Source organism: Oncorhynchus masou, chromosome 29 (genome assembly GCF_036934945.1).
Source record: "Oncorhynchus masou masou isolate Uvic2021 chromosome 29, UVic_Omas_1.1, whole genome shotgun sequence".
NCBI lineage: Eukaryota > Metazoa > Chordata > Actinopteri > Salmoniformes > Salmonidae > Oncorhynchus > Oncorhynchus masou.
This window is the reverse complement of record NC_088240.1, coordinates 36,375,326-36,402,423: the sequence shown is the minus strand read 5'-3', so window position 1 is coordinate 36,402,423 and position 27,098 is coordinate 36,375,326. Positions and strand designations below refer to the sequence as shown.

Here is a 27,098-nt window from a genome sequence, read left to right as displayed (position 1 = left end):
CTGTCGGGCTGCATCACGGCCTGGCACGGCAACTCCACTGCCACTGACCGCAAGACTCTACAGAGGGTGGTAATGCTCAGCCGAATGCACCTTTCTCAGGAGGGCCAAGAAGATCATCAAGGACCTCAGCCACCCGAGCCACAGCCTGTTCTCTCTGCTTCCATCACTCAGACGCAGGCAGTATAGGAGTATCATGGCAAACTGTCAGACTGGCCAATAGCTTCTACCCCCAGACCATCAGGCTGCTGAATAGCCACGAGAACAGCTACCTGCTTCCCGTCCCCTCCTGCCCCCTGACTTCCTACCCCTCATTCACTTCTTTTCTTTTACCTGCACTGTTGGAGCTCGGAGCATAAGAATTTCACTGTACCCTGTGACTAAAACTCATCTAATCTGCTGTAGTTAAAACATTTGTCTGCTGCTTCCCCTTTTCTCCCACTAGAGAGCAGTAGATGGTTTCACTTGCTCTACCATCAGTGGCCCGCGGGTAGTTTTATTTGGCCTCCCAAAAATAAAAAAGTAACATTTTTGTTGGACATAACAGGCTGTAAAAACACCAGCAAATCAGCTCCAAGGGATTTTAGTTCCAAAGTATTCCCACGCATAATAGAGATCTATGTGATACATTTGTAAGCGAAGAAAGGTTTGAAATTGTTTCAGTTAATCTTCTTGCGGTCAATTTGTGGTCTACAAGTTATTTCAAATTATGTTCTGGTCCCCTGATCATCTGCTCAAGAAATTGTCACGCGGCTGAGTCTTTTTGATTGTTACTCTGTAGATGTAGTCCAGGAATAATCATATGCATGACTATTTGTGTGTGTTTTTAGCCAGTGCAACACGTGTTGGAGGAGAGTCGTTCAGAGGGAACCATCGGTTTCCATCTTTATCTGAAGTACTTCAGAGCAGGTGCTAACATCCTGGTTCTCCTGGCCCTAGTTTTCCTTAACCTGCTGGCACATGTGAGTAGCTTTTACACGACAACACAGTGAAGGTATTTTAATGTAGCAATAAAACAAAAATCACAAGTTGGCTATTGAACATTTTCTAACATACTGTAGGAGATCAATGTGATTGTAAGGAATAATGTGGAAGGTAGAACTAATGTGCTTTTTCATTATATATTTTCAAGATCACATATATTCTACAGGATTGGTGGCTTGCTTACTGGTGAGAAATTCAATGTTTTGATTCCGTTAATACCTAAGTTCTGTTGCTGATTTTTGTCCCCAAAAATTATATTGAGTTAACATCATAACCTGTTTGCTTACAAATGAATGAAATAATTGATCAGAACCGTTTGAGCGCTCGTGGTTGATATGGTCTTATGAAATACCATTGTTTTTATGATCCCGATCGATGGCGTTTTTATTGACTTTGATATGTTGCCGTTCAGGCTGACCTTTTATCCCAGGTTAGGAACATATTGCTTTGTACCCTGCCTCCAGATTTCTGCTTTCTTCTATTGATGACTTTGTGGCTTTGATTCCTCTGTGCCGGGCAGGGCCTCTGAACAGGGGCATCTCAATGTGACGGAGCCCATCCACAATGGCAGCAGTGCCACTCAGCAGCTGGACCTTGACCTTTACTTGGGTGTTTACGCAGGTGAGGCACAATGAGCTCAGCTCCCTTTGTCTGCAACTGAGGCTCCGCACAACCCAGCCATTCACTGAACACATCCCGGGCTTTGGCTGGAGCCCAAGGCCTTCAAGGCCCAGTGTCTGTACTCTGTGTGTACGGGCCTCAGCTGCTAGGGAAGATAGGAGTGTTTTTCTTGTCTTCAAGAGTTGGATTGCTCTTAGGTCTGATGTGATTGTCTTCCCATGACTCCCTCGCCTCTTCAGTTTTCCCCTCATCCTGTGTTCGCAATCACTATTGGCAGCTCAGCCTTCAAGAATAAAAAGTGAATCACTGAGGGAGAGATTGTAGTGGAATCTAGCCCCATTTGGAGTTTTCAGTTCCAACAATGGTGCAGTGAAGTGAACAGTTGACCTGCTTGGAGTGGGGGAAAGTACTAATGTACTCTCCTGATGTATTTGTATCTTTTTGTACCCTGTTCTGTTTGTGTATAGGTTTAACAGGGGCCACCATCGTATTTGGCTTCCTGCGTACTCTTGTGTTCTTCAACGTCCTGGTGAACTCAGCCCAGACCCTCCACAACCGCATGTTCACCGCCATTCTCCGCACCCCTGTCCGCTTCTTCGACATCAATCCCATTGGTAAGGGGCCCAGCCATCTCCATGTGTACATTTCTTCAAGGACACACAGTATAACCACATGTGTTTTTTAACCACAACGGGCCAGTTAATGTTTCAAGGCGAGATGCCATCCTTACCTGTTTAGTGTCAAAAGTACAGTAGGTTTGCTTACATTTGAGTCCTCTTAAATAACCATTCTGCCCACTAGAGTGCAGACTATTCCTGGGACATATCAGTTTCTGCATTGGCTTACATATACAGTAGGCTAGATGCTCACCTTTATCTGTCCCCGCTTTACAACGGCTCTCCACTGAGGTAAACACAAAAACAGCTTTTAGACTGTTTAGAATTGATTCATATCTGTTTTAAAATTCCAAATGTTTGATTTGTCTCAGAAATCAAATACATGCACTATTCTTAGTAATATTGTGTTATTAATCAAATCTAAAGAAATCGTTCACGTAGTAATATACCTGCTAGATATGGTTACACCTCCTGGGTGACTATCACAGGCTTATCTGGACTTTAAAGAGCCACTTGTTAGTTATATGGGTACTGTTTAGGGGTTAAGGACAATGCTGTCTATTTGGAACATCCCAGAGTTGATTTTTGTTTCAAAGAACTGCTTCATATAAACTGTAATCATAACACCAATCACCCAAGAGTTACATTGTGAGTCAAAATGCATGTGAAATAAGTCTATGCTTAGGTGTGACGTCTTTTGAAATGACTGAGAAGAGCGTTATCTATTAACCGTGAGCGCGAACCAAAAGGCAAACAATGATATTGAATGAATACTGTTTGCTCTAGGTCTTGGACAGAGTCTGGTATTTGAACGACAGAGCTGAGCAAATACAAGGCCAGTTGAACTGTATCAGAAATCTTTGTTTATTTAATTAGCTTTGTAGGCTGTAGCTGTTTGGACAGAGTGGAGTGGGCAGATGGACATGATTTTAAAACACCACAACTAAGATGACCCACTCCAAAGGACACTTCCTCCTTATCTTCATGTAAACAAGGCTGCTTCACAATATGGCTCCGTTAAAAAGATTGTTTCAACAAGTCTACCTGAAATTGTTCAAATGGATTCTTCCCCATTTTAAATTTGACAATTCATCTGAAAGTTGTTGATGTTTCTGTGGTAATTATATATTTTCTCATTTCCCTTTTTTTATTCATAATCCAGGTCAAATATCATGGGCCACTTTGATAACTACTCTTTTCCTATGCCATTGTTCACCTGTCGACACATAATTACTCGGGCTAATCTCTCCATAGTGACATGCATGTACAGCACAATCAGCACGGTTGGGCATTTTCAGCATGAAGGAAACTTATCAGTAGAATGAGTCATAATAAGATGGTAGCAAAACTACAAGTATGATTTGAGGGTGCTTTTTTGGTAGCGTTGTGGTTTCTGCATTAGAAGTGTGTGTGTGTGGTGATGCAGGTTTCTTTAGGACGTTGCGTTTGGAGCAAACAGTGTGGGTCTTAATCTTTGGGTTTTGTTTCTGCTGCCGCCATTCTTTTGTGTGCTCGTCTACCTGACAGCTTATCTGGGCGTGTACCTCCCTGGTAATCTACACATAGGAGGAGTACAAACAGTTTGAATAATGTAATCATCTGTTTAATAGCGCAGTGAAGGAGAGGCTTAACAGATGCTGCTATCTGATTGCTGTTGTGTTGCTCTCAGTAACCATTGATGGACCGGTCCAATCCTTCCAGCTTCAGCCCTAGACTGGAAAACACTCCAGTATGTCTGACTGGATTCCAATCAGACACAACCTTTTCTATTAGAATAAAGGTATATAGGTTCTCCTGTGGTCTTGCACCCCCCCCCCCCTAAAAAAAAAATGCTATTGACAACCTATCAAACCACCACAACATATCTCTGCCTTTTTTGAATGTCATTTCTAAGGTTTGTCTTTATCTGTTATGAAGTCTTCTGAATCATGCTGTACTTTTCTCATGCTGGAGTTGTGAAGCAGGTACTCCCCTTGAATTAATAGAACAGACGATAGACAGAGCTATTGTCATCAGGGGTATTGTCAGCGCTGGTATTACTGTGTCTCTCGCTGTTGTTTTCTCTCCCAGACTTGGTCTGTGTGACTTTCCCTTGTGTTGCCAACAAAGTGTGAGTGATGCCGGCGTTGTTAAGGATTTGACAACTGTTTACACTTGTAAGTGATGTGTGCTGCTGCTGTGTTTGATATGTTGTTGGCTGACATACCGTCTTACTGGGAGTTAAACATTACCACTGCACAGAAGTCTGTCTTGCGATAGATGTGGTTTGTATAACAATTGAACGAATCAATGGCGGATTATGATTGATGGATAGCTGTTGTAGCTCTGCAATACTGTTTGGCTAAATGACTTGGTCGGCCTTTTTCGTATTGTACAAAGTTATTGGATTGTTTGACAATCGTACGATGTCTCGATGGATTTAGTCGGTTATGATGCATAAAGCAACATTTGAACTTTCACCGAACGTCCAGATATAACGCGCTAGATTTGTTTTTCCAATATGATACTTATGAACATGTTTTGTGTTTTTTTATTTTATTTTTTTAAATCACTGCTCAACCGATCTGCTCCATTGAAAGCAGCATCATAGAGCAGTGGATGTGTTGAGCTGATGTTGATCCCTTTAATTTAGTGTTGTTGAGTGGGCTAACGTCCCCCCCCCCTCGCTCTGGCCGATCAGCACAGTTCCATAGTGAGGTACCAACGGTCATCACTCACACGTACATGCATTCAGGCAACACACACTCATGTAAATATACATACACACACACACTCCCCTTTTAACCTCTACCCTCACTTATCAAGATAGTTCACCTCAGCACCAGGTGTCAGTGTCTGTTGACACAGGGAAACGTCAATACAATGTCTATGTAACGACGGGACAATCTAATTGTGTCTACGGAGGCAATGTTTTTAATGTCTATATTTGTGGCTCCAGTATCGGTGTATGAGAGAAGTGGTGAAAGTGCTGCAGAGAGGACGATGATATCGGAGTGTGCAAATTGAATGTGGAGATGGAGCCATGTGTGTGTGTGCAGTGTGGCTGATATAGCTCCCCTTCGCTCACCACTTCCACTATTTAATTGCATGAAAGGGAAGTGGAGGAGATTGCAGGACCCTGGCGGTGTGAGCGGAGAGAATGGATTTAGAATGTATTAGTATTGGCAGCAAGGTGCCGGCGGTGGGGTGGGGAGGTGGCCCCGGCCCCCAGGCCTCTGAGCCTTCGCAAGAGTTCAGGTGAGTTGTAGCCCACCACCTCAGCAGCCTCCAGCCCCAGCAGCAGTCAGCCCGCTCCCCAATTCCCCTGCATTATCGCTCCCGCCTCAGTGAAAGGCCGGCCCAACAGCAGCGGGGCCCACACATGGAGTGGCTCATAGTGGCCCCCTTATCTAGATGTTTACAGGGAACAGCGATTTGCCACACGCCCTGCTCCAGCTCCAGACCCCACTGTTCCACTGCTTCAACTCTGATCGGAGAGCCCTGCCCGCCTAATGTCTCCACCCAAGGGGCCGCTACCTCGGTCGGAAAGGCCTGACATTTCACCAGCCCCCCCCCCAAAAGGGGTGCAAATCACCCCTGGAGACTAACGCCATGAGAAATGGTTTGATATTAATGCTGCTGATATCCTGAAGTGTCTATCCCCCTCCACCACACAATAGGTGATATTGTTGACAGCAACCAGTCGTGATTGACGCTATTGTTCCGGACCTGTCTTACCTCATAGGCATTTCCATGCACTGAATGTCTTTGTGTGACTGTATCCCTGAAATGGATCTTACCTATAGTTTGTGGAGGGATGTCAACTGTATCACAGTTGAAAAGGCGAGCTGCTAGTAAAACAGCTGATTGGCTCTGTGATGCTCTCTGGCGTGTACCCCCTGAAACCATGGTATGATGTAACTCGGGGTAATGTATCCTTTTTCTGTACGCTTTGTCTGCAGGATTCACATGGATTTAGGTCATCTATGGCTTAGACAGTAACATTATACATGCATTATGGGCTCTTCCACAAACACAGTTTGACAAATAATTCACCCCCCTCCTGTTTCCAGAAGAAAGCGGAGAGACTAGGAAAATAACAGTCAGTCGCGTTCCTTCCCCCTTGGCTTGAGCCCTCCCCTCAGGAAGTCTGCATGCTAAAGGGCCACTCACACTGTGAATAAGATTAGTCTGCCTCCAAGTGTACAACATGCTTACGCCACTTGACTTTGAATCAGCGCTGATTTGGAAGCATTGCTGAGTTGTAAGGGGGAATAATGCTCCGGCTGAGTTTATGCAATGGCTGTTATGAAAAACCCTGGCCTCGTCTGCATGCATGTTTTTAGGCGGGAGCCGGGGAGCGGGGAGCGGCAGCGGTGGTTTTGGATAAAGCTGTAAGCTGCTTACGGCCGTGGAGAGAAGTGATTACAGGCCCACCACCATGGGACCCTCTGGGAGCCGCCGAGACAACTTTTAGGTCACCTCCACATCCCGCCAAAACTCCCCTCCATTCTCCCTGCCTTCCTATAGTCAGCTCGTACCCTCCTGGCTGCTCTAACTGAGATGGCAGTGTGTTTTTAGAGAATGAAGCTCACTACAGGGAGCTGAGGCCCTGAATATTAGAGGCCTACCTAGCGTACTCCATTTATGAACCAGATACTACTACACGGGCTGTTGCAGTGACCGTATTACCGCCACACCGGCGGTCACGATGGCAGTCAAATTCCACATGACCGTTTAGTCACGGTAATTAGGCATCTCCAAGCTCTGATGCTGCTGCTGGTCATTAGTGGCCTATCAAACTTGCAAACTATACTCCATATAGCCTACCTGGGTGGCATGAAAATATATCAGGGGAAAAAGCGTCCCCCATTCGCTATTTAAATGCATGGATGACATGTTTTTTTCAGCTGCCCCCGTTTCGTTACAGGTGCATGATAATGGTCCATTCTAAATCGAAACAAATGTCACATAACTTATTTAGTATATGTGAAGATTAAATCAAGAATAGTCTGATGGTTGACAATATTAGCCTATCACTTGTGAATGGTGCCCAGCATAAGAAACAATACCTTTTTTATTGTGACTTGTTCTAATCATGGTCACACACCTCATGCAGCCTAGCCCATAGGCCTATATGTTTTAATAAGGTTTATATCACAACTAAAGTGGCCAAATAACTTATTTAAAATTAAGCACATTAATCCGCTTTACAAAGGGTGTAGAGGCTAACGTGTGTGTGTGTGTGTGTGTGTGTGTGTGTGTGTGTGTGTGTGTGTGTGTGTGTGTGTGTGTGTGTGTGTGTGTGTGTGTGTGTGTGTGTGTGTGTGTGTGTGTGTGTGTGTGTGTGTGTGTGTGTGTAAGCAGCGGGTGATTTCAAGTTTGGGGAAGGTAATTTTCACCATTAAAAATGCACCTTTTGTATAATAAAAGCATTACATGCATAATTGCATTTGCGTTCACTTTTGATAATGGTGTTTTCCGCTAATGGAACATTCGCGCTTATATCTTACTACCATGTGTGCATTGCTGCTCTTATAATGTGAAGAAATACCCTAATCAGCACTTTAAGATAAACGTTCTGATCTGTTGCGTCAGCCACATTGCATAAAAACTGTTTTGATGCTAGTGGTTGTATTAATTTGGGATCTATCGCATCCCGCAACTGACCCAGACCTATGTTTGGAATATTTATTTCTTGTATAGAATAGGTCGACTTTTGTACTATGGGGGATAGGAGATTGACATAGGCTTGTGCTTTTGCTGTTCGTTAGGCCTACTCAATCTTGTTGGCTGACAAAGTAAATGTGAACAGTTTTTCCAATTTCTTCAATATTCACCTCGGAATTGGATAAGGATGTGTGCAGTTGCGTCCCTGATGTGTCGGTGTTAACTTGTAGCCTGTGAGAGAACCAATCACATGACAGAGAGCCGTGGGAGAGAGACGCTTTGGATTGTGCAGCACACTCCAGGAGAAGGGCACAACACAGCATTCTGGGCCGCAAAAGGCATGGATTTTTTGGGGGGTGCATTACGGTCACAAAGGGGATGCCACCATGAAATTTGAGGTATTATGTGCTTGTCACATTGTGAATGAGAGACCATTGGCGTGTGTACAGCCTGCGCAAAACAAAACAAAGCAGAGCTCATGACTTTCAAACAACTTTTTTCAAATCATCATTAGTCTCATCATGCAGCCGTACAATGTCTTAAAAATAAACATATAGCCAACAACAGCGTATAGGAGTACCTGTTTCTTTGTTAACCGCTCAACACAGAATGGCCACATACGCACTCGCTCAAATCGCTTGGAGAAAATATTTAGATTTTATTCAGCTTTGTTCAATTGTGTTCTTCATACTATAAAATAATGCCACGGAATTATAAGCTAATCTTGTCTGCTAAATGAATTATCCGTTTGGCATAGCCACTTCAGGACCTAACATAAGGACAACTCAGAGTATGCTATTATTTTCTTCTGAAATAGACTACTTCTGAAAAGGTTCTTCATATCATGCTTCTTTAGACATGTCTAAAATAATGAATTTGTGAATGTAGAGGCTATATTACATGGATTTATTAGACTTTCTAAAATGGCTTGTAGGCTATGTGTGGAAGCTAGGAGATGCTACATGTGTTTATGTTAATTAATGGTCAATTACCGTGAGACCGACAGTTATTTGCTTGACGATCACCGGCTGATGAAATGTTGTGACCGCCACGGCCCTAGTGGTGGCCTGACATATTGCGAGTGGGTTGTTAAGGTGAGTCATTCTGACTCTTATCTTGAAGTCAAAGGGATGACGATCACCGTGCAGTCTGTTAATGTCCTTCAGTCTATTTAAGTGGCCCTACACGGTGCTGAACAGCATCCGGCCACACGGTCCAGTCTGAAGTATCCTTTCTCCAAGCCAAGAGATATGAGAAGCTCTCCTTTCTGTCCTGCCAGCCTCTCTGCCCATGGCTTTGGGATTAGCTATGACTGGGCCTTACAGTAAACTGTGTGCGCTTGTGTGCGTGTTTGTGTGAATGCAGCTGGAGTGTAATCTTATGTGCTCGGGGATCAGCCTGGGGAGCATAGTTTGTAAAGGACGCATAGTAAAGGGGCGGCAGGAACACCTGCAGAGCCCCGCTCCCTCCCGCTCAAGAATAATGAACACCTGAGCAGATTGGACGCAACTCAATTAACGTCATTGACTCTGGCAGTCAGGACAGAAAGGCAGGTATGGCGGTTCTGTCTCCCCTTTGTTCCCAAACAAAAGGGTCCCCAACGTATTCAGTTTAGAGTAGGGCAAGCTTTATGCAACCCAGACCAAATAATGATTCATTGTTTAATTTAGATAAGTCTCTCTATTTGTCCCATCTGATATCGCCCACTCAAGGTGTATACATCATTATATTAATATAGAGGCCACCTAGGTAACGTATTTCATTTCAATAGAAGCAGAAACGGACTGTTGCAAAAGGAATCTAAAACATTGAGTAACGTCTTTACATTTGTGTGCAAAGTTTGCGAACAAATTAGTCAGCGGATTAGAAATATAATGTCGTTTTGTTCCTCCCAATGTACGACAAGCTGACTTAATGGTGTGATTCAACAGAAGTCGAAATGAGTCATGTGTTTGCACACCTCCCTGTGAATAGAATTCCTACTACTGTAAGTATTAGACAATGTCACATCAAGCTTTCCTAAGGTTTAACTGACATGAAACTCAAATAATCACACCAATTTGTCATTTCTTTTTTTCTCTCAATGTTTTTTTTGAAAGCTAATGCTAATCAACATCACACGCCGTAGTGAAACTAGATGCTACTACTTGACAGTACACACATGGTGCAGAATACTCTTTGGTCCACATGTCTAATATGTAACCTCTGTGCTCCATCACCTGTTGTGACCCAGGAAGAATCCTCAACAGGTTCTCTAAGGACATTGGTTACCTGGACTCTCTGCTGCCCTGGACCTTTGTGGACTTTATCCAGGTGAGTCTCATCTCACTAGGTTCCTACTGCCTGCCTCTCTACTACTGCATGGGGAGGCCATTTCATGCCTGGCTAGTCCTGCTTTGTGGTCCGGGTCCCCTAATCTGGAAACAATTACTGTAGGATTACCCGCCAGTGCGGCCCAGCGCCCGCACAGATTTAATAAAAGTGTCTGCACATAGGCAGAGGGTGTGGCCACGGCCGCCTGGCGGTGCCACAACACAGGCCGCGTCGCCAGGGAACGTGTCAGGAGACTAGCAGAGTGATTGAGAGAAAGAAAGGTGCCACAGAGGAAATAGTGGCTTCAACAGGAAGATGTGGAGGCGGTGGGAGAGTAGGAAGGAGAATGGAGGAGGATCTCTGGAGTGGCAAAGAGAGGGAGTGTGAGTAGCAGCCATGTAATATGTGGCTGGATGGACGGAGAGGTGCTGGAAGGGAACAGTGGGCGAGGAATGAGACGGGTCAGGTGAAAAGGAGACTATCCTCTAGCATCCTCTCCTGGCTGCTAGTCCACTGCAGGCCTGGTAGCCACGGCCCAACCTGACGCATAGACAGGTATAAAGTTACCCAACGCCACCACACAGCAGCGCAATAACCATCTCCCAGGAAAGAAAGGCTCGTGAAGATGAGCCAGCTCATGCACCTAGCACCACAAAAGAGGGAATGTTCGCCGCACAATCCAATGTAGAGCAGCAGGCATGGCTCCTTGGTTAGGGCCAAAGAAAGGAACAAAGCTGGGCTGAAAATGAATCCCTCCTCCACAATGCATGAGTGATGTTTGTGGCAGATACCCATCTCACAGGAGACAAAAGCCATCTTAAATGGTGAAAGCACAAAAGATCATAAGCACAAAGGCTTTTTGTCCACCATAGTTCCCCCATTTTTAATAATAAGGTGGATAATGGGCAGGGTGAAAGAATAACGTTGCAGAAGGCCAGTAGCACCAACCGATAAACTGTTAAAGCTAGACTCGGTCATGACAGAACAGAGGCTTGTGTTTGTGTTGCACATACACTATATCTTCAAGTGTAGCCATCTCTTATTGTAGAAACACAACATAAGTTTAACAATGTGCAAATACACTATATTTTAATTATTGTAATTTGTTCTTTGGTTTGCTGTGAGATTGTGTAGCCTAGGCAACCCATGTTAGAACTAGGCTTTTGTTGATTTGAACTATCTGGTCAAATCTGATATTGGAGCCCAGCCAGATACCTTGCTGGCACTATGAATACACAATGTGATCTAATACGGCAAGATAAATAGGGGCTCCTTGTGTGAGTGACAAAAATGGCATAATTTCCCTTGCAAAAATTTGGCATGTGTTTTTATTTTGTATCTGTTTTTACATGTGAAATAGTTGCTTTCACATGTTGATCTTATATTTCACATGAAGCCATATTTTCATATGTATTCAATTTAGAGTTCAACTGTTAACACCACTTTTTTTTTACGTGAGTTGCACATGCAAAATTAACGGTTTCACAATTTAACGTTAATCTCAAAATCACATATGCAGCTTTACATGTGAAAAAAATGTTTTCATATGAAAATCTTAACTTTCACACGTGAAATTGCAAGTTCACATGAGGTGGTGAAATTGTTTTCTCCTTACATGTGAAATGATGGTGTTAACGTGTTGAAGAAGCAATGTGTCCACATACAGTATGGAATTGCAAATTCTGTATAAAGGTAACTTAGCCTAATAATAGTGTGTTAAAATGATTATTTCTGATGTCTGAGCCATCAATTCAGAGTGTTACTGTTGCAGACACACCTCTCTTCTTCATACATTGGTCAGTGACCATTGGAAGAAGCCCAGTGACAAGAACAGAAACTATTGCTGCTTGTCTCCTTATTTATCCGTTTTAGAATTTAGCACTGTCAAGAGTTTTTTTTTTAAACCCAACAACATCCGAAATATATAATCTATTCAGGTAAAAACAAAAATGTGATGTCAAAATAAGTTTACTTTGAGGTGTGTTTTATCAATTTACCTGATTTTTACCTCATTGTACAAAATCTAGGCAGCAATATTCTTGCAATGCTTTTTGTATTAAAAAAACAAAATTTGCTCAAATTGAGCTGTAATTTATGAATTTGCGTTTTAATCACATCAAATCCTGCAATAAACTCAATGACATTTTTTTAATAAATAATTTGACGGCCCTAGTTGACATTCCGATATGAAAAAGCACACGTGAAAGTGTAGTGGACATGAGTAGGTCATGGTTGCTCATGGTCACATGATGAGGTAGCCCCTCCTGTGACTTCAACATTAGTGTTGAACCTCTTGGTTCAGTGGTCAAGACGTCAGCGTCTCCCGTAGGAAACCCAGGTTTGAATCCCACCAGTTACAAAATCACACATGTGAAATGTCTGAGTCCTTTTTAATGAGTCAAACAGGCGGTTTTTGGACACGTGTGACATTTCAAATGAGTTTTCTTATGGTTTTCGCATGTGACATTTTTTCTCATGTGATTTGTTCATGTGAAAAATTAATGTGAAACATCTCACGTGTCCAAAAACCATGTCTGACTCATGAACATTTCAAATGTAAAAAAAAATATTAAAATGTGTGTGTGTGTGTGTGTGTGTGTATATATATACATAATTATTTTTTTTACTTGTGAAATGTTTTAAGTGATATGTTCGCACGGAATTATGTAATACATGTGTCTGAACCGTGATTGAATTTTTTGTAATGTTGGACAAGTGCTTTTGTTAGCCAGCTCTTTCTGCTCTTGTTTGCAGGTGTCTTTTTATGGAGCACTCTTTAATGCTTTCAGGAAGGAAGATTTGATCAAAGTATTAGCCGGACAGAAAAGCTGCTGATCCTGACCATTGTTGCTCATTCTCGGAGGGACATTTCCCCACAGTCATTGTTTAAATGGTTGTCAGGGGTAATAAAGGTAAACTCCATAAACAATGGCCTAAGTGGTTTATCTCCCTCTGTGGGGAGAGGCTGCCTCTGTGTGGGGATTTGCATCAGAGCTGGGCCCTTTATGGTGGTGTGAGCACTTCACAGCCATCAACACTCCCCCATACATTTCCTAACAAGGGGATTCCCTCAACTTGGGGAACTCAGTTCCATTCCAAAGCCATATTTTTTTCACGGGTCTCATTTAGCCGCAATTTACTATATTGAAAAAAAAGTGTCGTTTTCTCTTCCCTTTATGTTATTTGGACAAAGGCAGAAATGTCAATTAAAAGCACCTCAGGCAGTGTAGACGGCCGGCCTTTGTGTGGACTTGACCTTTAAATCCTGGGTTGCCTGTGCTTTGAGTTAGGGGGCAGGAGAGGGTGGCAGGACAATACAGGAGGCTCTGAATGGACCCATCCCTTGTGAAGGCTCTTGCCCAAGTCACACCACTAACTGTGGGGTCCCTGCCTACATTCATTGGCCATCAGTTAAAATGTAGTTTGTCAGTAGAATATGGGTAAGAGACCAAGCCTGTTTGGACCTATCCCTACATTTTGCAATGCTTTGGCGGGATTTTGAACTAAAAATTCCAATTAGTTTTCTGGTGACCTTTAGTTTGAGTGGGGCTGACCCTGGTCTCACCAGTTAGTAACAAGCAGAGGCCAATGCAGCCACCAGTCATAAATTACAGCAGTAAAACATCGGTGGTCTGGAGGAGGGTGGAGAACAGTCTGGGTGTACCAGAAACACTTTGAACACACACAGGGCAGAGGAGGATGGCCATTGTTTGAAAACACTGACGGGTGGATCAGTGATCACTGTATAGTGTGGCAGATTGTGTGGTGGGCCTCTTCTCTGGTTTTGTGGGATATGAGAACTGCTGACATAGCCGTGAGTGCTGTGTAGGATGGGGTTTCACTGGCTTTCTCTGGTGCCTTTACCAGCCGGGTGACAGAGGAAGTGAAGAATGCACTGGCTCCAGGCACCAGACATACCTGGTTAGTCAGAGAAACACTAGAGGTATGTGTGTGTATGTATGTATGTATGTATGTATGTATGTATGTATGTATGTATGTATGTATGTATGTATGTATGTATGTATGTATGTATGTGTGTGTGTGTGTGTGTGTGTGTGTGTGTGTGTGTAATATATATATATATATATTAAACATTGTTATCTGACAGGACCATTGTCTTGCTGCATATGGTGGAAAAACATGAGTGAGACAAAGGTGAGAGGCTGAAAATATTCAGGAAACTAACTTGGGTTGTAAACTACACTTTAATTTAGAGCGTGTGTGTCTCTCTCTCTCTGTGTCTGTCTTTTCGGTGCATTAGGAAGGAGTGTAGTTGTGACTCTGACACCTAGCAGTACCACTCATGGTCATGTGTTGGCGGGTAGGCACTGGCCACCTGTGAAAAGATCCCAGTCTCTGTGTGGTCTGGTCTCCCATGGCACTGTGGTCTGGCATCTCTCCTGACTCAGCCAAGCTGGACAACCACTGCTATGAGCCTGGGAACCTGTAGCGCGCACGCACGCACACACACACACACACACCCTAGTCTACTAGACTTGGCCCTGAGACCGCACCAACAACTCTGATCAGGAGGAGGATGATACCAAATGATGGCTTTGACGATGCGGTTGCTATTTTGTTATTGTGGAATATGCATTGTGGTTTCCTTCCTGTTTCTACGAAAATGCTCATGTGTTTGTTGGTGTGTGTGTGTGTGACAGAGCGAGAGAAAAAGGGCTGATTTGTATATTCTGTATGTGAGGGCATGCAGAGTGCAGGGCAGCTGCTTTTTGGTGGATGCTAGTGATTTATATGAGAGAGGGAGCATTTCAAAGCTTTCTCTTATTTCCAAAATGGGTGTGGAAATCAGCAGCTTGACTGAGCTCAAATAAGTGACTTATCTTACCTTTTCACAGCACACAAAGGCCTAATCCTGGGACTACTTGAGCCGCCAATGTAGACGGCGACCGAGACCACCACAGTATGTGTCGGGCCCTCCTCACCACACACAAAACACATTGACTGCAGCTTTATGAAGTGAAAATGGCACAGAAAGGGAAAATGTGAAGGAGGTGTCCACAGTAATTTCTCCCAAAGAAAGGCCCAGCATCTGGGCATTTAGGGGTAAAATAAAGCTCAAAGCAGAGCAGAATGGATCGGGTCACTCCTATTGTCCCAGAGCCCAAGTGGAACGGCCTTGCTTTGTTTCAGTACCACTGACCCCTACATTTTATTGTGCCTACTCTGTCAGGGAAACCCTAACCCTACTCTAAGGCAAAGTGTGTGTGTGTGTGTGTTGAACAAATTCCAGCGACGACGGAGGATTTCTTTACCCTTTTTCTCCCTCCATTTCCCGTTATGTATTTAATTATTTTTTTTCCCCCCAGCGGCCGTCTCTCTCGCTCTCAAACACTGCACGCTGTCACTAAAGAAAGGGAGGATGAAAAAAGAGTTGTAAAGAAGCGTACCGAGTCCTCATGTCCGGAGGGATGTTTAATTGTCGGGAAGTGTTTATGCTCCGCTCTGGAACAACAGTCGCTATCAGCGCCCAGCACAAATATAGCAATTAACTTCAATTTTCTACATTTATTTGGACATCAAAGACCTGATGGTATCACCTCCCAAAATAAAGCAATTAGGGGTCAGTGGAGATGTGAATGGTCTTTGGGCCCAGCAGTGTGCCCTGTTGGCATGAATGGGCTGCATGGCATCGCATACCTACAGTAGCTTTCTTCTCTTGCTAAAGGGCAATTAGATGTAATGCTTTATTTAAACTGTTTATATACAAAAGCTTTTATCCACATTTATGTGCAGCTGGCTATGGCTCGCCTCGGACAGGGAGTTGTCCTGTTGTTCCTGTGTGGGGGGCTGGGGTCAGGGTCTATGTGATGTGGATGAGGACAGGGGGTTGCTGGGGGAGGTAGGTCAGTGCTTATCGGGGCTCATCTGTGTGTAGTGTGGGTGGGGGTTGTGGTTTTCTCCGATGCTGACATGATAAGCGGCAGACCAGGCAAATGCCTGAGATGAAACAGCTCGGGCCTTGGCGACAGTGTTGCCCAGGGGAGCAGGAGAGGCTGTGGCAGGACTCCTCTCTCTCTCTCTAATGGATCCTACTGCTTCCTCGACTCCTTCCTTCCTCTCAGATGACCCTTCTATCAGACACTCACAGTAGACTGTACTGCTGTTGGGCCCAGCAGCTGTAGACCAGAATTAGATGGGCCCAAACAGGCTTTTACACTAGACCACCACCAATCTCAGGGATGTGAAAAGGACGAAACTAGTTTTACGTACTGCACATCATGACACATCACTGTAGCAAAGCTCCCAAAAATATTTTGTTGTTGTAAAATATTGTGTCATTTCAACTATTGACAGAAAATAAAATAGACCTGCACATTTTGTTGAAACGTGTAAATAGTTGTGCCAGTCACTCAGTGTGAGCTTGGATAACATGCAGTAATAGTGTGCGTCGCTCCCATCTCACTTTGCAGTCCGGTAGCCTTCCATCACGGCCCAGATTGAAACTTATGTACTGTGAAATTCTCGGGATCCGTTGAGCTCAGTAGTTTCCGCTCACTGCTTGATTGTGTGTGCTGCAGCGCGGCTATGGTGGGGCTGGTAATACCCTCTTATCTGCACTGTAAACGGAATTGAGTGGCTTTTCATCATAAAACGACATTGAAAGTGATCATGCTTAAACGTGCTCTTAAGCGCCCGATAACATCCGTAATTAAGGTGCTAAATGAAATGTTCATCTGGGAGGGCTAGTCTGAGACCATTGAAGGTAACATACTGATCCTAATCTGTTCCTCTTAGAAGTCTTCTGAGTTTGTTTCTAATTTCAGGGTGTGAGGTTTCAATTTTTTATCAGCTATCTAGTGAATATCAAATATGCCGCAGAAGTATATCTTTAAGGTAGAAGCTGTATTGAAGGACTCTGTCTCATACCGGTTTAGCATAATGCAATCTACCAAGTTAAACTGTTTTTCGTTAAATAGAACTCGTTTTCAGATTTTAGGAGTATTGTTTGTACTAAAAGAATGCTACATACAAAGATCATATTTGTGAAAAGAGTCTCTTCACTATCTACTCTTTCCACCAAGTTAAACTAATGAGAGCTGTCTGATATACAATACAGTGAAATAATGCACTGCAAGGTTCTCAATCTGTCGTCGGGCAGGAAACAGGTGTCTGCAACCACCAGGGTTTCCGGTGCTGCTGTGTCACTGCCTGCAGTCCCTCCCGTTCAGGCATCAGATTGCATGTGGCTAGTGGTCTACCTGTGTCAGGTCAGGTGGCCATTAACAAGAGTGATGAGTCATTGTGTTATTGAGGCCTATGTGAGGGCTATGCATTCTGTGTGTACTGTAGTATCAGACACCCACAGTGTGGTTCCCACAACTCTCAGCCAGTCACAGTGACTATACAATGCCTACTGGCTGGGGCCACAGCGACTTGGCGAGGGAGGTTTAAACCTCAGGTGTTGAAGGCAAAGCCCATGGGGGTTAGGGTTAGGGAGGCGAGCCACAGAGGAAGAGCGGCAAATTGTCACCTGCCACTAAGTGCCATCGTCCTCTCACCACTGTGACAAACACACACACACACACACACACACACACACACACACACACACACACACACACACACACACACACACACACTCTTCACAAATATGCTGCTGCTACTCTGTTTGTCTATCCTGATTGCCTAGTTACTATTTCCCCTACCTACATGTACATATTACCTCAACTACCTTGTACGCCTGCACATTGACTCTGTACCGCTGCTCCCTGTACGTAGCCTCGTTATTGTTATTTTTTGTGTTACTATTTTTCTTTTTTTATGCACTCTTTTTTTCTTTACTTTTTAACCCTGCCTTTTTGGGAAAGGGCTCGTAAGTAAGCATTTCATGGTAAAGTGTCCAACTTATATTTGGCACAAGTGACATATACAATTTGGATTTGACACACACACTCTCCTAATGTTGCTGTCACCTTCTGCCTTTGGAGCTGTGGCAGAAAACAAGTGTGTTTCTTACATCATCCCTAGTGTAACGACAGGCCTCAAACTTCAGCGGTAGCCCGCAAGTCAGCAGGAGTCCATTTACTGAGCTGTTGCGCTCACCACACCACTCTGTTCTCTCCCTCTGTGTTCTCTCTCTCCCAGGTGTTCCTGCAGATCCTGGGGGTGATCATCGTGGCGGCCGCCGTCATCCCCTGGATCCTCATCCCCGTCGTCCCTCTACTCGTCGTCTTCCTGTTCTTGCGACGCTACTTCCTGCAGACCTCCAGGGACATCAAGCGCCTGGAGTCCACTAGTAGGCTTCACTGTCTTTAGGGACACGTCTGTTTTAATGGTGGGAGACAAAGGGAGCACTAGCATGGGAATGCTAATAGACCATTGAATAGCAATTGAAGAAGGCCTTGGGCATTAGCATAAAAGGATAAAGGTGGCTGTGGCCCATGGGTTGCCCACACACACAGTTTCCTTAAGCGCTGGGAGTTCATGGCATCAGATACAATGGAGGAAATGCCAAGTGGGCCCGTGGCAGGCACTAGTTCATCCTCTGTATTCATCCTCTTTATTCTGGGCTGATAGCCCAAAGGCACACGGAAGAACAGGTCTGCTGATCTTAAGGAACAAAAGTGACTATTAAGAAGTTCCAATGGAACATTCAGGCTTTGTCTGTTTTTACGAAGCCTAACGTTAATACATCTGGACAACAGGAATGCTAATATTAGTCATTTCCTTTCAAACTATTTATTTCAGAAGCACTGCTTTTCGTAGCAAGGTGTACATGAAAATGTATGGGAGACGTGCATAAGGGGTTATCACGTTAACTGTCATGTCAGCTGAGCTTTGTAGCAAAACAGACAATTGAATGTTTTCGTTCGTCTGTATTGAAGCCGGATGTAACCATCTTTGTACAGTCTAGAAAAATGGTTTGTTCTTTTGAAAGAAATGAATATACACTGTGTATACTCGTGGTGTTTTAAATATTCACGTCAGTGTTTATTTGTTATACTCTACAGCCCGGAGCCCAGTTTTCACCCACCTGTCCTCATCCCTCCAAGGTCTGTGGACCATCCGTGCCTTTAAAGCCCAGCAGCAGTTCCAGCAGGCATTTGACGCACATCAAGACCTCCACTCCGGTCAGAAACAGAACTGACATCAAACCATAACTATTACAAATAGAAATGTATGTTTTAATTTGGTGTAATAACTATAGTATACAACCAGTAACCATGCTGTTCCTTTGCAGAGGCCTGGTTCCTATTCCTGACCACATCCCGATGGTTCGCTCTGCGTCTGGATGGCATCTGCTCCATATTTGTCACCCTCTCTACCTTTGGGTGCCTGTTCCTCAGGGATGGTACCGTATGGGTCCTATATCAACAGTAATGTTGATCACCCGGGCCATACATATAACCATACATACAGTACCAGTCAAAGGTTTTTGACACCTACTCATTCCAGGGTTTTTCTTTGTTTACTATTTTCTACATTGTAGAATAACAGTGAAGACAACAAAACTATAGTATGAAATAACACATATGGAATCATGAAGTAACCAAAAACAAAATATATTTGAGACTCTTCAAAGTAGCCACCCTTTGCCTTGATGACAGCTTTGCACACTCTTGGCGTTCTCTCAACCAGCTTCATGAGGTAGTCACCTGGAATGCATTTCAATTAACTGGTGAACCCTTGTTAATTTGTGGATTTTTTTCCCTTAATGCGTTTAAGCCAATCATTTGTGTTGTGACAAGGTAGGGGTGGTATACAAAAGATAGCCCTATTTGGTAAAAGACCAAGTCCATATTATGGTAAGAACAGCACAAATAAGCAGAGAGAAACGACAGTCCATTATTACTTTAAGACGAGGTCAGTCAATCCGGAAAATATCAAAAACGTTTAAAGTTTCTTCGAGTGCAGTCGGAAAAGCCATCAAACGCGATGATGAAACCGGCTCTCATGAGGACCACCACAGGAAAGGAAGACCCAGAGTTACGTCTGCTGCAGAGGATAAGTTCATTAGTGCACCTCTTGATTGGAGCCCAAATAAATGCTTCACAGAGTTCAAGTTACAGACACATCTCAACATCAACTGGTCAGAGGAGACTGCTTGAATCAGGCCTTCATGGTTGAATTGCTGCAAAGAATCCCCTACTAATGGACACCAATAAGAAGAAGAGACTTGCTTGGGCCAAGAAACACGAGCAATGGACATAGGGAAATCTTTCCTTTTGGTCTGATGAGTCCATATTTGTGATTTTTGTTTAATTTTTAATGAATTAATTATTTTAATTTTTGGTTCCCACCGCCGTGTCTTTGTGAGACGCAGAGTAGGTGAATGGATGATCTCCACATGTGTGGTTCCCACCGTGAAGCATGGAGGAGGAGGTGTGATGGTGTGGGGGTGCTTTGCTGGTGACAGTGTCTGTGATTGATTTAGAATTCAAGGCACACTTAACCAGCATGGCTACCGCAGTATTCTGCTGCGATACACCATCCCATCTGGTTTGCGCTTAGTGGGACGATCATTTGTTTTTCAACAGGACAATGAACAAAAACACACCTCCAGGCTGTATAAGGGCTGTTTGACCAAGAAGGAGAGTGAAGGAGTGCTGCATCAGATGACCTCCACAATCACCCGACCTCAACCCAATTGCGATGGTTTGGGATGAGTTGGACCGCAGAGTGAAGGAAAAGCAGCCAACAAGTGCTCTGCATATGTGGGAACTCCTTGAAGACTGTTGGAAAAGCATTCCTCATGAAGCTGGGTGAGAGAATGCCAAGAGTGTGCAAAGCTGTCAAGGCATTCCATTCCATGATTCCATTTGTGTTTTCATAATTTCGATGTCTTCACTATTATTCTACAATGTAGAAAATAATACAAATAAAAACCCTTGAATGAGTAGGTGTGTCCAAACTTTTGACTGGTACTGTGTAATCAACCATATACACCACAGGCTCTGCAGTACTTAGGTGAACATGGAGTACAGTGAGTTGGTTTCTCTCTTTCCTGGTGTGACAGACTTGAAGGCTGGTGCTGTGGGCCTGGCTCTGTCCTATGCAGTAACCCTCGTCGGCATGTTTCAGTGGGGAGTCAGACAAAGTGCGGAGGTGGAGAACATGGTAAAAACCTCCTTTATTGATTTAGACCTAAACTCAGCAAAAAAAGACATGTCCTATCACTGTCAACTGCGTTTGTTTTCAGCAAACTTAACGTGTATATATTTGTATGAACATAAGATTCAACAACTGAGACAAACTGAATAAGTTCCACAGACATGTGACGAACAGAAATGGAATGTATCCCTGAACAAAAGGGAGGGGGTCAAAATTGAAAGTAACAGGTAGGATCTGGTGTGACCACCAGCTGCATTAAGTACTGCAGTGCATCTCCTCCTCATGGACTGCACCAGATTTGCCAGTTCTTGCTGTGAGATGTTACCCCACTCTTCCACCAAGGCACCTGCAAGTTCCCGGACATTTCTGGGGGGAATGGCCCTAGCCCTCCCCCTCCGGTCCAACAGGTCCCAGACATGCTCAATGGGATTGAGATCTGGGCTCTTCGCTGGCCATGGCAGAACACTGACATTCCTGTCTTGCAGGAAATCACGCACAGAACGAGCAGTATGGCTGGTGGCATTGTCATGTCAGGATGAACCTACAGGAAGGGTAACACGTGAGGGAGGAGGATGTCTTCCCTGTAACGTACAACGTTGAGATTGCCTGCAATGACGACAAGCTCAGTCCGATGATGCTGTGACACCACCCCAGACCATGACGGACCCTCCACCTCCAAATTGATCCCGCTCCAGAGTACAGGCCTGGGTGTAACGCGTATTGCTTCGACGATAAACTGAATCCGACCATCACCCCTGGTGAGACAGAACCGTGACTCGTCAGTGAACAGCACTTTTTGCCGGTCCTGTCTGGTCCAGCGGCGGTGGGTTTGTGCCCATAGACGACGACGTTGCCAGTGATGTCTGGTGAGGACCTGCCTTACAACAGGTCTACAAGCCCGCAGTCCAGCACATTTTCAGCCTATTGATGACAGTCTGAGCACTGATGGAGGGATTGTGCATTCCTGGTGTAAATCGGGCAGTTGTTGTTGCCATCCTGTACCTGTCCCGCAGGTGTGATGTTTGGATGTACCGATCCTGTGCAGGTGTTACACGTGGTCTGCCACTGTGAGGACGATCAGCTGTCCGTCCTGTCATCCTGTAGCTCTGTATTAGGCGTCTCACAGTACGGACATTGCAATTTATTGCACTGGCCACATCTGCAGTCCTCATGCCTCCTTGCACCATGCCTATGGCACGTTCACACAGATGAGCAGTGACCCTGGGCATCTTTCTTTTGGTGTTTTCCAGAGTCAGTAGAAAGGCCTCTTTGGTGTCCTAAGTTTTCATAACTGTGACCTTAATTGCCTTCCATCTGTAAGCTGTTAGTGTCTTAATCACCGTTCCACGAGTGCATGTTCATTCATTGTTTATGGGTCATTGAACAAGCATGTTTAAACCCTTTTCAATGAAGCTCTGTAAAGTTAATTGGATGTTTACGAATTATCTTTGAACGACAGGGTGCTGAAAAAGGGACATTTCTTTTTTTGCTGAGTTTGTCTTGACTTGCCTGGCTGAAGAATAGGTGAATAATATAATTGTACTAGTCTGCTATAGTTGTTTCTAGTTGTGCAAATGTATACAGTGCCTATTATACAGTTGAAGTCGGAACTTTACATTCACTTAGGTTGGAGTCATTAAAGCTCGTTTTTTCAACCACTCCACAAATTTCTTGTTAACAAACTATAGTTTGGGCAAGTTGGTTAGGAAATCTACTTTGTGCACGACACAAGTAATCTTTCCAACAATTGTTTACAGACAGGTTATTTCACTTATAATTCACTGTACCACAATTCCAGATGGTCAGACGTTTACATACACTAAGTTGACTGTGCCTTTAAACAGCTTGGAAAATTCCAGAAAATGATGTCATGGCTTTAGAAGCTTCTGATAAGCTAATTGACATCATTTGAGTGGTTGTATTTCAAGGCATACCTTCAAACTCAGTGCCTCTTTGCTTGACATCATGGGAAAATCAAAAGAAATCAGCCAAGATCGTCAGAAAAACAATGGTAGACCTCCACAAGTCTGGTTCATCCTTGGGCGCAATAAACCCCATGGGACCACACAGCCATCATACAACTCAGGAAGGAGATGCGTTCTGTCTCCTAGAGATGAATGTATTTTGGTGCGAAAAGTGCATATCAATCCCAGAACAACAGCAAAGGACCTTGTGAAGATGCTGGAGGAAATGGGTACAAAAGTATCTATATCCACAGTAAAACGAGTCCTATATCGACATAACCTGAAAGGCATCTCAGCAAGGAAGAAGCCACTGCTCCAAAACCGCCATTAAAAAAGCCAGACTACGGTTTGCAACTGCACATTGGGACAAAGATCGTACTTTTTAGAGAAATATCCTCTGGTCTGATGAAACAATAATGGATCTATTTGGCCATAATGACCATCGTTATGTTTGTAGGAAAAGGGGGAGGCTTGCAAGCCGAAGAACACCATCCCAACCGTGAAGCACGGGGGTGGCAGCATCATGTTGTGGGCGTGCTTTGCTGCAGGAGAGACTGGTGCACTTCACAAAATAGATGGCTTTATGAGGAAGGAAAATTATGTGGATATATTGAAGCAACATCTCAAGACATCAGTCAGGAAGTTAAAGCTTGGTTGCAAATGGGTCATCCAAATGGACAATGACCCCAAGCATACTTCCAAAGTTGTGGCAAAGTGGCTTAAGGACAACAAAGTCAAGGTATTGGAGTCGCCATCACAACGCCCTGAATCATATAGAAAATGTGTGGGCAGAACTGAAGAAGCGTGTGTGAGCAAGGAGGCCTACAAACCTGACTCAGTTTCTCCAGATCTGTCAGGAAGAATGGGCCAAAATTCACCCAACCTATGTGGGAAGCAGGTGGAAGGCTACCTGAAACGTTTGATCCAAGTTAAACAATTTAAAGGCAATGCTACCAAATACTAATTGAGTGTATGTAAACTTCTGACCCACTGGGAATGTGATGAAAGAAATAAAAGTTGAAATAAATAATTCTCTCTACTATTGTTCTGATATATCACCTTCTTAAAATAAAGTGGTGATCCTAACTGACCTAAGACAGGGAATCTTTACTAGGATTAAATGTCAGGAATTGTGAAACTGAGTTTAAATGTATTTGGCTTGGGTGTATGTGTTCACCCCTCTTGGGTTTCTTCACATTTTATTGTTATAAAGTGGGATTAAAATGTACTTTTTTTGGGTCAACAATCTACAAAAACTACTCTTATTTCAAAATTAAAGAAAATTCCATATTTATTTTTAATGAAGTTGAAAGCCAAATATACATTATCTTGATTAGATCATCTACTTCCCTCAGTCAAATCATGTTAGAAACACCTTTTGGCAGCGATTACAGCTGTGTCTTGTTCGGCAAGTCTCTAAGAGCTTTGCACTCTTGGATTGTGCAATATTTGCACCTTAAAAAAGTATATTTTCAGAATACTTTTAAGCTCTGTCAAGTTGGTTGTTGATCATTGTTTGACAGCCATTTTTAAGTCTTGTCATCGATTTTTCAGGCAGATTTAAGTGAAAACTAACTAGGACTCAGGAACATTCACTGTCTTCTTGGTGGGCAACATAAGTGTGAATTTGGACTTGTTTTAGGTTGTCTTGCTGAAAGGAACATTCGTCTCCCAGTGTCTGGTGGAAAGCAGACTAAACAAGGTTTTCTGTTTTTTTTTTTACCTGAAACTCCCCAGTCGTTGCCAATGACAAGCATGTTATACCCATAACATGATGCAGCCGCCACCATGCTTGATAATATGGAGAGTGGTACTCGATGATGTATTGTGTTGGATTTGTCCCAAAGATAACTCTTTTGTATTCAGCACAACAAGGAAATTACTTTGCTACATTTTTTTGCAGTTATTACTTTAGTTCCTTTGCAAACAGGATGCAAATTCTTTTTTTTTCTTTTTTTTCGGTAAAGGATTTTTTCTTTTCACTCTTTAATATTAGTATTGTGGAGTAATAACTACAATGTTGTTGATCCATCCTAAGTTTTCACCTTTCACCGCCATTAACCTATAACTGTTTTAAAATTAGCATTGGCCTCGTGGTGTAATCGTCTTTACCATCTTCCAATCGATGCTCTTTGCGACACAATGGAAAAGCACCCTGGCCTCTGGTTGAATCTGTGCTTGAAATTCACTACTCGTCTTGAGGGACCTTAAATATAATTGTGTGTGGGGTACAGAGATGGGGTTGTCATTAAATCATGTTAACCACCATTATTGCACATAGTGAGTCCATGTAACTTTTTATGTGATTTGTTAAGCACATTTTAACTACTGAACTTATTTAGGCTTGCCATAACAAAGGGGGTGAATACTACATTGACATTATTGAGAATTTTTGTCTAGATCAGTGACAATTATTATTTGGTTTTTATTCATTTCAATTCTACTTTGTAACCCAACAAAATGTGAAAAAATAGAAGGGCTGTGAATACTTATGATTGGCACTGTCAGTGTTCCTGGCCACAGAATGAAATAGAACAGAATATTCCCTCATAGAATAACAACGATTTTGTAATAATGTTCTGACACTCCCAGATGACTTCTGTGGAAAGGGTGGTGGAGTACACAGAATTGGAGAGCGAAGCACCTTGGGAGACAGACAAACAGCCTCCGCCTGATTGGCCCAGGCATGGTTTCATCACTTTCGACCAGGTCAACTTCTCCTACTATGCGGACAGTCCTCCGGTCCTGAAGAACATTACTGCGGTCTTCAGATCGAGAGAAAAGGTGCCCACTACATATTCTTCTGATATGTGTCCATGTTTACGACAATGGACAACACACCCCAACACAATTCAGTTGATATGCAGCCAGTGTAATGGGTGCGGTGCTGTTCTTCTCTGTGTGTCATTATTTTTCAAATCAATTATTTAGGGGACATCTTATTGTGCCGCTGATTCCCAAGGAATATACCATTTGTGATTCATGGAATACATATCATGCAAATAAGACTAGTCAAGTGGATCCATTTGTTCACATTTGCATTCTAGGAGACCTGACGGTGACAACTGTTTATTCACTATATGAGAGAGAGGAGAGAAGATGAGAGGGAGAGAGAGGTAGAGATGGTTGAGGGTGATTGAAACCCAGCGTTTTTAATGCAGGGGGTGTATTTTGCATGGCCACGGTTCGCCAGGGCGGCTGATTTCACAATGGATGGGTTGATAAGTGAAGAGGCCTGGGCTCTGACAGCCCATGGGAGGGATCTTCACCCGATGCCGTGGGCCTGAACAGGCTTTGTGTGCATCCTGACAGTCCCCCTGAGATGACGCTTTCACAGGGAAACTAGCACCTATCTAGCACTCTGAACACTCCTCTCTCTCTCACACACACACACAACATATGATTTGGGACATTTACTTTTAACTGTTAACTATGAATTTTCTTACATATCTTACTGTACATTTACATACTTCCAGTGTAGTGATTCCACAAGGTGATTTATACATTTACTCTAGATAGCCTTTGCATGCTTTGTTTGAATCCAAGCGGCATTTTAATATTGCTGATTTTAGTTAGAAGCTCATCTTTGGGAATCGGAATCCGAGCTTATAGGCTACTGTAGGAAGGGATATGTGATTGATCCATGCGGAACATGGCTGATAGCACCTACAGAGAAGACACTGAAATGCATACGTTACGATAGCATCTTATACTATCATATCAACTTCAGCGGTATTCTGCTGTTTTAATGTCACCCGGCTTGTGGGGCTGTCACCTTAACAACTGATGTGCTGATATCAAACAGGAAGGAACATCTCAGCAATGAGAATCTCTCATTCGGTTGGAGAACTGGCCCTGAAAGGCAAATGTTCCATCATAA

At 43.6% G+C, this 27,098-nt stretch overlaps 1 protein-coding gene across 6 annotated transcripts in view; it reads left to right on the top strand.

Moving 5' to 3' along the window:
• Positions 1-27,098, top strand: part of LOC135519428 (ATP-binding cassette sub-family C member 4-like) — a 49,592-nt gene that overhangs the window by 11,631 nt on the left and 10,863 nt on the right. For all 6 annotated transcript variants that reach the window (XM_064944644.1, XM_064944646.1, XM_064944645.1 and 3 more), the window contains 10 exons: positions 828-959; positions 1,130-1,167; positions 1,502-1,602; positions 2,070-2,216; positions 10,102-10,181; positions 18,288-18,438; positions 19,154-19,273; positions 19,384-19,494; positions 21,160-21,260; positions 25,811-26,002. In XM_064944644.1, coding sequence (XP_064800716.1) covers positions 828-959; positions 1,130-1,167; positions 1,502-1,602; positions 2,070-2,216; positions 10,102-10,181; positions 18,288-18,438; positions 19,154-19,273; positions 19,384-19,494; positions 21,160-21,260; positions 25,811-26,002 — 1,173 coding nt within the window. The remainder of the gene's footprint in view (positions 1-827; positions 960-1,129; positions 1,168-1,501; positions 1,603-2,069; positions 2,217-10,101; positions 10,182-18,287; positions 18,439-19,153; positions 19,274-19,383; positions 19,495-21,159; positions 21,261-25,810; positions 26,003-27,098) is intronic.